The sequence below is a fragment of the Sceloporus undulatus genome, chromosome 1, assembly GCF_019175285.1.
Source record: "Sceloporus undulatus isolate JIND9_A2432 ecotype Alabama chromosome 1, SceUnd_v1.1, whole genome shotgun sequence".
Lineage (NCBI taxonomy): Eukaryota > Metazoa > Chordata > Lepidosauria > Squamata > Phrynosomatidae > Sceloporus > Sceloporus undulatus.
The window spans coordinates 378,617,592-378,630,803 of NC_056522.1; the positions used below are offsets into that span (position 1 = coordinate 378,617,592).

General features: G+C 43.8%; 1 protein-coding gene across 1 annotated transcript in view; it reads left to right on the top strand.

Annotated features, from left to right (window-relative positions):
• Nucleotides 1–13,212, top strand: part of MAP4K5 (mitogen-activated protein kinase kinase kinase kinase 5) — a 139,274-nt gene that overhangs the window by 34,331 nt on the left and 91,731 nt on the right. The window contains exon 3 of the mRNA XM_042460977.1: nt 11,264–11,321. Within this exon, the coding sequence (XP_042316911.1) occupies nt 11,264–11,321 (58 nt within the window). The remainder of the gene's footprint in view (nt 1–11,263; nt 11,322–13,212) is intronic.

Genomic DNA, 13,212 nt, shown 5'->3' on the forward strand with positions numbered 1-13,212 from the left:
CAGTTCATGCTTATTGAATGTGGAAGGTCTCACATTCAGGCCCAGCAATTTCCAGTTTAAAAAAAAAGCAATGTCATGGGTGATGAGAAAAGAATTTGATTCTCATCTGAAATTCTGCCAGACCACCAATAGTCAGATTAGACAATTGTGAGAGAAATGAGCGGGTGACCTGAGAGGCAGCTTTGTCAGAAGCTTTTTGGACAGTAATGCCCAGACTCCCCAGACAGCATGGCGTTGTTCTGAGTATTGTAGTCCAACGAAAGCGACTTTTTCAGTTTCTGGCTGCAAGTGCATGTAGGTTGGGCTGGGCAACTGCATGAAGAGAGGAAAACTATTTTTCCATCCTTGCTTCCTTCATGGGCTACTCTTCCCCCCGCACACCACAAAAACTTGGTGTCACTTCTTGTCACTGTTTTAGAAGGAAAATGGAGAGAAACAAAATATTTGTGAGGTTGGGGATTCTGAGGGGTTATGTAGGTTTTGGGTTTTTTGTTTTGTTTTTGCATGCATGCATTAGGGGAATTTGCATGCAGTTTTCAGGCAGACAGTTTAACATTGAGGACATTGCGGGACTGATTGGGGGCTTCAGGTTGGATGGGCTATACATTTTCCATTCTGATGCAGATTTGTTGGTTTGTTTATAATGTCTGTTGCATCTGGTCCATATTCAGTGAACTAGTGCTGTCTCCTTCCATTCCTATGCTGGTGCATTTTTTGTACAGCATGCAAGAAACAGTGTTTGAAAAGAAGTGGAGAAAATTGAGTGGTACAGAGCAGGAGTCCTGAGGGAAGGATGGAGACCCAACTCATCTAATCATGTTTTACCAGCTGGCTGTACTGGGCTCAAGCTCTGAGCTCCTGGAATGGGCCCATCATCCCCGGAAGCAGTGGATGTTCTGTTCCCGAACTGCTTCCCACATGGCTGGCTGTGCTCAGTTTTGCCAAGCTTGGGGACTCAGTGTATTTCATTCTGCTCTTCTATTGCCACTTAGCACATAGATTTAATTAAGCCTTTCCAAGCCTTTGTGCCATTGTATTTGGTATCAGTTTTACCTTCTCCTTGTCCGCCCCCTGCCATCTGGAAGGCCCTTTCTTGAACTGAAAACTACAGGCTGAATCTTTTTTTTAAAAAGGCTACAGGAATAAATTCTTCTGCTGGCATTTGCACCACCCAGTAAAGCCTCTTTATGGGTTGGTTTTTGCTTCTTCTTCTTCTTCTTTTTTTTGGTAATTGTTTGCTTTCCTCAGCCTAAGCAGAGAAACCTGTTTGGGGAGTGTATGGATTGTACAGAGGCTCAAGAATTTGGTTCCTGTTTTTCTGCAACACCGTAAACACTGATACAGACTGCAAATCCCGATCCGCCCTCAAGGCGCCAATTCCATCCTCAGACATGGCCTGTTGCATGAAAAAAAGCCTCTTTTGCCCACATTGGCTACTTCCAGGGCTAACTGACTGAACCCTAATTTCCCCCCAGAGCAACTTCCTGTTTCCTGGTAACCATTTTTGTTGTTACATTCCTTCATGTCGACTCCACCTTGAAGGTGACCCTGTTGCAGGGTTTTCCTGACAAGATTTATTTAGAGACAGTTTCCCTTACCTTTGTTTGAGGGTGTCAGAGTCTGACTTGCGTAAAGTCCACCAATGGATTTCCATGGCCCAGCAGGAATTCAAACCCTGGTCTCCCAGAGTCCTAGTCCTAGTAATCATAATAGTAATTTAACTGTGTATTAAGTGTGGCGGCGGCGGCGGGGGGGCCCCGTTACCTACAGTTTCATTCCTCAGAAAAAGAAATGATGAATTTAATTCATACATGTCATTAATTTGTTATGTGGTGTGCTTTCCAGTAGAAAGCTCAATGCAAAACTCTCCTCTTGCGCTTTCTCTTGTGGGCAAATACCTTTTTATTCAGTCAGGTCTCCAGCAAGTTACTGGGTGAAAAATGGAATCATAAAATCCTAGAGTTGGAAGAGATCCCAAGAGACCATCCTGTCCAAACTCATTCTGTTTTGTGTAGAAGACACCATCAAAGCACACCGAAAAGATGGCCATCTAGCCTTTGTTTAATGACCTCCAAAGAAGGAGGACTTCACTACACTTTGGAGGAGTGTGTACCACTGTCAAACAGCGCTTACCATCAAGAAGTTCTTCCTAATGTTGAAGTGGAATCTGTTTTCTTGGAGTTTGAAGCCATTGTTGCTTATCCTTGTCTCTGGATCCGTGGAAAACAAGCCTCTTCCATCTTTAATGTGACATCCCTTCAAATATTTAAACATGACTATCATGTCCCCTCTTAACCTTCTTTTCATCATACTAAACATTCCATGCTCCCTATGCTGCTCCTCATAGGGCTTTATGACCTCCCTAGCTTTTGAACCAGACCTTCTCTTCTCCAGGCTGAACATACACAACTCCCTAAGTCTCCCCTCGCAAGGAATGGTTTCCAGACACAATCAAAGCCCTCCCTGTGACAAATGGCCATCTAGCCTCTGTTTGAAAACCTCCAAGGAAGGATACTCCACCACCCTCTAAGGGAGTGTCTTCCACTTTAGAGCAGTGTCAGGAGGTTCTTCTAATGTTAAGGTGGAATTTTCCTGTAGTTTGCATCCATTGCTCAGATCCTTGGTCTCTGGAGCAGTCTGGAGTAGTCTCTGATCCCAGCCTGTCTAAGGCCTCATTCCCACTTAAAATCATAGAATCGGAAGAGATTACAAGGGCTATCCTGTCCAACCCCCTGCCATGCAGGAACTCTCAATCAAAGCATACCCAACAGATGGTCATTCAGCCTCTGCTTAAAGACCTCCAAGGAAGGAGACTCCACTACACTCTGAGGGAGTGTGTTCCACTGTCAAATAGCTCTTACTGTCAGGAAGTTCCTCTTAATGTTGAAGTGGAATCTCTTTTGTTGTAGCTTGCATCCATTTTTCCGTGTTCTAGTCTCTGGAGCAGCAGAAAACAAGCTTGCTCCCTCCTCAATACCCCAGAATCGATTTCCGATTCAAAATGACAAATCGATTCGAAATCGGATTGTGGTTCCCACTATGCAGGCAAGCCGGATGGAGGAAGCAGGCCAGATGGAGGAGACGCAGTGAAAAACCAGCATCTTTTTGACACGGGTTAAACGGGTCAAAAGCACGGTCCCCCTTTCCGAATCGCTGAAGTGATTCGGATTAGGTGGAAACAATGCTTGTTTAACAATGAACAATTTAACGTACAAACAATGCTCGTACCAAATCACGATCCGATTTAAATCATAGTGGGAATGAGGTCTAAGAAGTATGAAAGATAGCAAGTCCAGGGTCACATTGCAGAGCTTTTTATGTTTCCATTGAATTCCCTGAAGTGGCCCTTTTCTGACCCACCCATGCACGCCCCAAGAAAAAGACAAAAGGAAAGGGAAAAAATAGTGAATTCTCTCTCTTGGAAGCTTCCAGGAATGGTTTTAAACTAGTCACAGGACACTTCCCCCTTGCACCATTGAACATACACCCAAAGGCTGGATGGCTATCTGTCGGGGATACTTTGATTGTGAGTTCCTGCATGGCAGGAGGTTGAACTGGATGGCCCTTGTGGTATCTTCCAACTCTATGATTCTACCCTCTCTCATTTAAAAAAAACAAACCTAGAAGTGACCTTCTGGCCATTTCCAGCTTACGCGCTCCCCTTTATATGGCAGTGTACCAGGTGGGCCCTGGAGGAGGAAAGTACATCCCTGAGCACACAGAAGTTGCCCACCCTTTCTAAGGAAAGTGAAATAGAGATGTGTGCCATCACGAGACAGATGTCGTGTCCAGAGGTTTGAATGAAAAAAATCCCTTTTCTCAGACTTTCCTTGGGAGCCTGACCGGATGGATGATAGTCGTGCTAGTCTCCTGATCCATCATTCTGAGCGTGTTGCGAAAGTCCTGCCTTTGACTATTTTGAATCCCGCCTGCCTCCCTTCGCCCACAGTCAATAAAGTTGACAGGCCTTTATGAATCCCAGCCCAGTCCTCCCATCTTAATATTAAAAACTGCATTTGTGACCAGGGGAAGGAATTATAGATGCACAGTGTGTCCCCCTCCCCTTCATGCCTTTCTCTCCCTGCCCTGTCTCTCCCTGCCCTGGACTATGTTTTTGTTTCCCTGGAAAGTAGACTCCTGATGCCTATGCTGAGAGACAGTTCTCTTTTAACCATCGGAGTCTGAAAAGTCTCTATTTAGGCAATGTTTTTCTGAAAAGCCCCAAACACCCTCCAGGATAATGGAGCCTGTCACCGCTTTCTCTCTCTGAGCCCCAGCTGGGGAGGCGGAGGTGGTGCACAGAATCCACAATGGCCCCTGGCAGTCTTAAAAATCGAAAGGACACTGCTGAATGCCTCATCCAAGAAGCGGCTGGTCTCCCTCTGTTTTATCCTCCCCCTCCCCAACTCCTGTCAGCCAAAGCTGGCTTCATATTTGCTTCAGAGCTTGTGGGCATTGGATGCCCAGTGAGAGAAGAGAAGGGCAGGGGAAAGGGAGTTACTGAGTTCTGTAAATCATTCTAGGGGTAGCTTTGACCAATACATGGTCTATGTTGGGGGTGGCCATGGTTTAGCCCCTGAACCTTACTTACATGGTTTAGCCTCTGAAGCCTCCCCACCAGTCAGTCCCCCAAGGCCACCCAATTTTTTTAAAAATAAACAGAATCATAAGACTTGGAAAAACACGTTTTTCTGACCATGGAGAGATGGAGAGACAGGTGTCTCCAGATCTTAAATCTCAGGAAGTTTCAAACAGCTGCCTTTAATGTAGCAATATATATAGCAATATAGCAAGTATATTTCTGTACCACCTGTCAGTGAACTAGCACTCCCTAAGTGGTTTGCAACGTGTAAGCCAAGTGCCCCCAACAAGCTGGGTACTCATTTTACCAGCCTACGAAAGGATGGAAGGCTGAGTGGACCTTGGAGCCCTCTTCTAGAATTGAATTTATGATGTTGACCACTGCACCACCAGGGTTCCTTCCTTGAATCCCACCTTGAGAGAAAGGCAGGGTACAAAGCCAATCAATCCATTAATCAATCAGTCTGTCTATCAATAATGTGACAATGTAGTCCCTGTTATTTTTGTTGCTGTTATTTTATTGTTGTTTTTAGTATTAGCTTTGTTTAAAGCAAACTGTGAATGACAGGCCTCCAGGAGACCCTGTTATTAACAGCTCTGCTAAGGTTTCACGAACCCAGGGCCATGGCTTCCTTTATGGAGTCTGTTCACTTGTACTAAGGTTGTCCTCTTTCCCTACTGTCTTCCACTTTAAAAGGTATTATCCTCTTTTCCAGTGAGTCATGTCATCTCATGATGTGTTTGAAGTATAATAGCCTCAACTTAGTCATTTTGGCTTCCAAGGTGAATTCACACTTGATTTGCTTTCAAACCCCTTGATTTGTTCCTTTGGTAGTCCATGTTATCCATAGAACTCTTTTCAGCACCTCATTTCCAATGGACTCATTTTTTTCCTGTCAGCTTTCTTTACTGTCCAGCTTTTACAGCTATACACAGAACTGGAAGTACTATAGCAGAGATGATCTTGACTTTGACTTGGATCTGGGATATCCCGTCATAGTTTCGTGTTAGGGTTGCCTTATGTCAGAAATGACTTGAAGGCAAGCATGCTCTCTGTTCAGCCTCAGCAATAGGGCAGCCCTTGAAATCTCATCTGTATAACCCAGGACATTTTGTAGGGGAAATATCATACCTTGGTGGTGGCAGAGCCCACCTTTGACTTGCTGAAGGCTCCAATAGAACCCCTAGTGCCTCCCATTAAAAAAATCAGAGAGAGAAAGGTATGCCCGATGCCAACAGGCCTTCCCTAAAGAAATTGCGCTCTTCCAGAAGGCATCTGACTCCATCCTGGCCTCTGAGGAAGAGAAAGGTAGGCCCAATGCCTTCCCTAATTGGTTCTAACCAGAGTAAGAAGAAGGGCCCTCCCTCCAGTCCATCTGCCCTGGTCCAGGCATCAGAGGGAGAGAAGATCTGCTGGACTTTTCCCCTTCCCCCTGCCATTCCCTTCTCCTTTTGTATCTTATCTCTTAAGATTGTAAGCCTGAGGGCAGGGAAATGTCCAATTAACAATTTGTAAGCCGCTCTGATAGCCTTGGCTGAAGAGCGAGGTATAAGTAAAATAAATATTATTACACTTGTCCCTCCATATTCGCTAGGGTTAGGGGAACAAGACCCCCGTGGAAATGGAAAAACCGCAAATAACATAAACACTGTTTTTACCTGAGAGGACACCTCTCTAGGAATCTCTAGACCCTCCAGGGCATCTGTGGTCAATGTCCAACATACACTGACCATAGAATGGCACTGGAGTAGCTAGAAATGGTCTTTCAGTGCAACTTTTAGTTAAAGTTAACCACAGAGTTGCACTGGAGGACCTAGACAGTCCTAGAGAGAACATATTAATGAAATCCGTGAATAATCAAATCCGCAAATATCAAAGCCACAAATATGGAGGGATGACTGTATTATATTATCAGCAATTACAGAGTCACCAGCAGTCAGGATAGCTTCCAGATGTGTTCAACTGCAACATCCAGCATTCCCAGATGACTTGGTTGGAGTAAACCATGTAGACAGACAAATAGTATGTCATCACAGACCACTTCATTCTATATTCCTAAGGTGTGTAGGTGACCAACCTCTTCCCAGGTTTTAGGGCCACTGCTCCAGATTTATGGCTAGTCTCATTAGAAATACTGCTCCAGTTCTCCCCTTTTATAATATAATTGTCAGTTCAGGGACAGACATTTTTGCTTATATTTTTAAGTGTGATTATGAAGAAAAGAAAGGAAAGAGAGGGGAAAAAAGGACAGTGTATAGGATATAAACATGGACTAGGCATAGACATTGATATAGGCTGATTGTATTTCCAAAAATACATTTTCTTGAAGGAACAGAGCTTTAAGGCAGACAAGTCTGTGAGGAAGTAATCCCTTGAGGGCAGGCTTTTTGAGAACCAGTGGCTCAATTTACCCACCAAAGCTCTCAGCTTTGCAAACTTATCCATAGCTGCAAGATACTGCCCACTCAGTCCCTTTCTCTCTTTTCTTTTGAGTTTTTTTAAAAATGTAATGTTTTTATTTTTGGAGGGAAAAAGCCTGCTGTATCACTTGCGGAGGACTGAATGTACCCTGCTTTGGCACAGATGTCATGCACTTCCTGTAGAAAGGGACGGAAGCAGCTGCCTTCCTGGATTTAGGGTGATCCTCCTGGTCCTTTCACCCTCTGTCAGTGATGAGCTTGGGATTGGGGATGAGCAGGGGTGAGAGGAATGCTGTCCAGAGGTCTGGGCTAGAAGTGGGAAAAGGCAAAAGAAAGAGCAGGTTAGTGGGAGAAGATTCCTTCTGCCCCATTTTTCAACACTGGTAGTTAGAGTGGCTATAAATCTACCCGAGCTTTTAAGCTCTTGTCGGAAGTGTTTACAATACAGTATAATTTAAAATGTAGGCATTTCTTTTTAAACATGAGGATTGATCTGAATCGGCATATTGAAAAGGATGGTCCTCATTCTCTCATTTCTCAACCCAGACTGTTAAAGAGCAGACTCAACTTTTAGTTTAAATATGTTGACATAAGTCTGCATGCCCAGCCATGTGTCCCTTGCAAAATTCATGCCTCGGGGAGATATTTTTTCCTTTTGCACATTATTTTAAACATAGGAATTCAGAAATTTGAAGCATCTGTGTGTAAAGGACCATTGAGTTTGATATGTACAGTATATAATGCTTGAGATTCTACATTTCATAGGGCCAAGCATAATGCACAGCCCATGCAGTTCTGCTCTAACTGAGCCCGTCGAAGCACACCTCCCCTTGTTGAAGGGCAGGTACATACTCCCATATGCATTAAGAGGACAGAGGTGGGTGCCCTGTACCTGGGCAGCATCTGCACTTCTGCAACCAGGAGAAAAGACCAACTCTCCCCTTCTCTCACATCTCTAGTTTATATATTTTGGTGGCTGCTTCCAGGCTTTGGAACTCCCTCCCTAGTCATGCTAGGGTAGTTCCTTACTTGTCTTTCCATCGAGAAATGAATACTGTCCTCTTAAGCTTTGAGAAATTGACTGCAGAGGTTTTTAATGGTCTGTTGCTTTGCTGTTTTTAAGCAGTTATTGTTGTGTGTTTTGAAATTGTTTCTGATTTATGGCGACCCTAAGACAAAGCTATCAGGGGTTTTCTTGGCAAGATTTGTTTAGAGGAGGTTTGCCATTGCCTTACCCCGAGGCTGAGAGCACGTGGCTTGCCCAAGGACACCCAATGCTTTTCATGGCCAAGATGGGAATCGAACCCTGGTCTCCAGAGTTGTTGTCTAATATTCAAACTACTCTGCCATGCTGGCATTTGATCAATCATAGAATCATAGAAACATTAGAAGTTGGAAAAGACCCCAAGGGCCATTCAGTCCAATCCCATCCTGCCATGCAGGAACACTCAGTCAAAGCCCTCCCTGTGACAGATGGATATCTAGCCTTTGTTTAAAGACCCCCAAAGAAGGAGACCCCACCATTTTCCAAGGGAGTGTGTTCCACTGTCAAACAGCTCTTACTGTCAGGAAGTTCCTCCTAATGTTGAGGTGTCATTATTGAGGTTCAATAATGAAACAAAAACCAAATGTGAGCTGTGCTGAATCTTAAAAAGAATACCAAAAGATGTATTTGTAGCAGAAAGTGTAAAACAACAACAATAACACTGAGAACCTGACTGGAGCAACATGATTTTCAAGCAGGAAGACCTGTGAAGAGGGAGGCAACATCACCTTCAGGACTTTTGGTGGTGGCTGTGTCAGTGCACTAGTGAATCTGCTTTGAGGTTTAATGTAAACTTGGTTTCCACATAGATTCAGCACCTGGGACAGCTAGAATCATAGAGTTGGAAGAGACTGCAAGGGCCATCCAGTCCAACCCCATTCTGCCATGCAGGAAATCCAAATTAAAGCATCCCCGACAGATGGCCATCCAGCCTCCGTTTGAAGACTTCCAAGGAGGGAGACTCCACTACACTCCGAGGAAGTGTGTTCCACTACTTTGAGTTGGGACTACAACATTACAATTGGAGCAGACTTGCTATCCTGCTGACATGGAAACCACCAGTCATTGGCAGGGTGAGGGTTTCCACATCTTAGATGTCACACAAGAAAAGTCTCTCTCTTGTCTTCTCTGCATTTGCAGTCAGCAACATTTCCTTGCAGTGTAGATGCCAAAGGATATGCAGAAACCCCAGAAATTTTGTGGGCGGTCTGTGTGGAGCCAATGTGGTGGTTTGAATGTTGGATTAGGACTCTGGGAGACCAGGGTCTAATCTGCACTTCAGGAAAAATGTAGTTTGACACTGCTTTAACTGCCGTGGCTCAATGTTATAGAATTCTTGGATTTGTAGTTTTGTGAGATGTTTAGCCTTCTGTGTCAGAGAGCTCTGGTGCCACAACAGACTACAAATCTCAGAATTACATAGCATCGAGCCATTGCAGTTAAAATGTTGTCAAACTACACTATTTCTGCAGCACAGCTTACACCCAGAGCTCAAATCCTTGTCCAGCCATGGAATCCCACTGGATGATCTTGGGCAAGTCACACTCTTTCAGCCTCATAGGAGGCCCATGGCAAATCCCATTTAAACAAATTTTGTTTCGCAGGCACACAACAACAAAAGTAATTTTATGGACAGATCCTAATGAGGGCAACCCTCATGCCATGCTTGGAAGCTGCAGTTGGTACAAAATATGGCAGTCAGATTGGTAACAGGGAGTTCAAAATTTGAATCCATTACACCTATTTTAAAATCCCTACATTGGCTCCTCATTTGCTTCTGGGCACAGTATAAGGTGTTGGTTATTACCTATAAAGCCCTAAATTGCTTGGGTCCAGCATACCTCAGGGAACGCCTCCTCCCATATAATCCTTCCCACACTCTCAGGTCCTAGAACTAGATTATTAACCACTTCCCAGAGGACATTTTCCGTTGCCACTTCAAAAATCTGGAGGTGCCTTCAAGAAGGCAATAAAAACAGATCTTTTCTGGCAAGCCTTCCCGAATTGACTTCCAATTTTTCCACTTACCTAATTGTTCCCATTGGATTGAATGATCTTGATTGATTTTATTGGCCATTGGTTGGGAATTGTTTTACTTTTTTATAGGGTGGGAGGGAATTTGGGAACTTGAAATGTAATATGTCTTTTAACTATTGTTTCCATGTTTTGTTTTTGTTTTTGTTTTTTGGGTTTTTTTTACTTGATTTTATTATCTTTGATATCTTGTTACCCGCCTCGATCCAATACAGGGAGAGGCAGGATATAAATAATTATTATTATTATTATTATTAAATATTATTAATGTGCTCGTGCATTGCAGCCACCCTACACATCATCCACTCATACAGAAAGCATTCAGGCAGCATCTTTTGTGGAAGTCTGTTCTGCACGGCCTTGACTTCACGGACAGGAGACATGTGCAGGCCCTGCAACATTTACTTGCCCCCAGGCAACAGTTCACCTTTTCCCTTTATCACACCTGTTTGGAACAACTGCATCAGAATGTAGAGGGAGCTGTGTGGCTTATAGGGTAAAAATAATATAATTGCCTTTGCTGCAAGGATTTGTATCTTTCAGAAGTGCAAAGTGAGGGTTATGACCTATACACAGCTTAGATATAGACTCTGTGAAAGACCATGAAAGCCTGCTTGAAAGCCTGCCTGTCAGCCCTTCTGAATTTTTGAGATTTTCAAGGGAAGTCCTCTCCATCCCAAGTCCTCACAGGTACATAGTCGGGATGTGGAAAAGGGCCTTCTTGGTGGATGCTCCCAAACTGTGGAACTCCCTCCCATGGGAGGCTAGGCTGGCCACCTCTCTGCTCTTCTTCGACCACCAGCTAGACATTGCTAAGAAGACAGGCTTCAGATCACTAGTGAGTTGCTATAAAATGATCTTTTAATGGGAGAAGTTGTTCCCCCCCCATTTCTTGTTACCTTTTTAAAATTGGTTAAAACGGTTTCATTCCAGTGCTTCATTTTGATAGCAGATTTGCTTGTTTTTATACTGCTCCTTAAGGTTATCAGTGATTAATTTTTTCAGCTACATTTTAATTCTTATGGCTCTATACATACATCCATCCATCCCCTTCTGCTTTCCTTGTGATCTGTGGGACTGCTTTAAAAGGCTCATGACAGCACTACTTTGTTTAATATGACAATCCACATGCCCTTCCATTTTGTTTAAGTCTGTTGTCATCTTGTTTTGTCTTGTTTTCAGGCCAGAAACATGCACACCGGCGAACTGGCTGCAGTAAAAATTATCAAGTTAGAACCAGGTAAGTACTCCTTTGCTTTCAAATATGCTTACAATGGATTTGCCACCTTAACCACCTTGCTTACCATGTCCTTTGGTCCCACACTTGGGAAAAGGAGAGATATAAATGAAATGAAGTAAGTAGTATTCCAAAGAGTTTGACACAATTTCTTTTGCCCCTTTTTTAATCCCCACAAAAACCCTACAGAGTAAGTCAGTTGATGGTAGCCAAAGGGGACAAGGTTAACTGCAGGGCTGTGTGGGACTTCATAATAATAAAATAATAATAATATAATAATAAAATTTTATTTATATACCGCCCTTCTAAAAAATCAGGGCGGTGAACAGCAGGGAATAACAATACAATTATACAAACCAAATAAAATACATTAAAAACAGTTCAGTAAAAATAATAAAAATAACATGTCGGCAAACACAATGCTGACATGGGGGGGGGGAAGAATTACTGGTCAGGGTAAGCTTGTTCAAATAAGTGGGTTTTTAACCCCTTCCTGAATTGAGGTAGGGAGGTGGCTGAGCGGAGCTCGAAGGGCAGCGCGTTCCAGAGGTTGGGGGCTGAGATGGAGAAAGCCCTCCTAGAGGTGGAGTTCTATTTCACCTCTGGAACTCTTAGCAATAGCTGCCCTGAAGATCGAAGTGCGCGGGGCGGATTGTACGGAGAGAGGCGGTCCTCCAGGTACCCTGGGCCCAAGCCATTTAGGGCTTTATAGGTAATTACCAACACCTTGTATTGCGCCCGGAAGCGAATAGGCAGCCAATGTAAGTCTTTAAGGACTGGAGTTATATGACTGGCCCTGGCAGTGCCAGTGACCAGACGGGCTGCCATATTCTGCACAAGTTGCAGCTTCCGGGTATGGTACAAGGGTTGCCCCATGTAGAGCGCATTGCAGAAATCCAAACGAGAGGTTACCAGGGCGTGTGTCAGCATTCTGTGGTCTGTGTCCCACTCCATAAGATACCTTAGGCTGATGGCTACTATTTTAGTCAATGCCGGCCCAAGAATTCCAGGATCAGCAGTGAATTGAATACAGACTCTCCCCTCCCTGAATCACATGCATCCATCTATCTGCTCTGCCATTCTGATGCCCTTGTTGCAATTGGCTTGGAGGTTTGTTTTCTGAAACAGCAAGGCTTTCAAGATGAAGTCTTTTGTATTTGTGGGCGAGACAAAAACAACAACTTTAAAGAGCCAGAGGCCTTCCTGTGCTAATTCAGAGCACAATTCACAACTTTGTTTTTCATTCCCCATGTTGGTTTTTTTAATTGTGTAACAACTGGAGCTGGGACTCTGAAATCTGTTGTGGTTAAATCAATAACTGTGGTGCCATTGAGCATGCGCTGAGTATCTCTCCATCTTCATTGTATAAACTCCTCCAGAATACACACACATCTGGGATTTGTGAATTGGAGGACAAGGGCCTCAGGCAGGCATAAGCCTTGGCAAGTCTCCTTTTGGGACATTAAATATCAAAGGCGTACTTGTGACATTTCCTGTAAGTAAAATGTGGGTGCCATCATGTTCCTATTTAATTCTGAGGATGTGCAGTTGTCCCTGCCAGTGACCAACAACTGGTTGGAATAAAAACTACAGTCCAGAGCATCTGTTTGCAGTTGATGGACTTGATTTTGTCTGATCAGGGGATTGAAGGTAGCCACAATTCAGTGATGAGGTCTCTGGTTCTCCTATAGAAAGTCCCATATTTGTTTCCTTGTCTTCTTTTTCAAAGGGGCAGAGTAGCTTATTAGAAAGTTATTACTTCTGCCAGAGAACCTGAGGGTCTATTACATCCACACTGCAGAAATAAAGTGATATTATGTAATTTAACTGCTGTGACTCAGTGCGATGGAATTCTGCAATTTGTAGCTGGGTGAGATATTAGTCTTCCATGTCA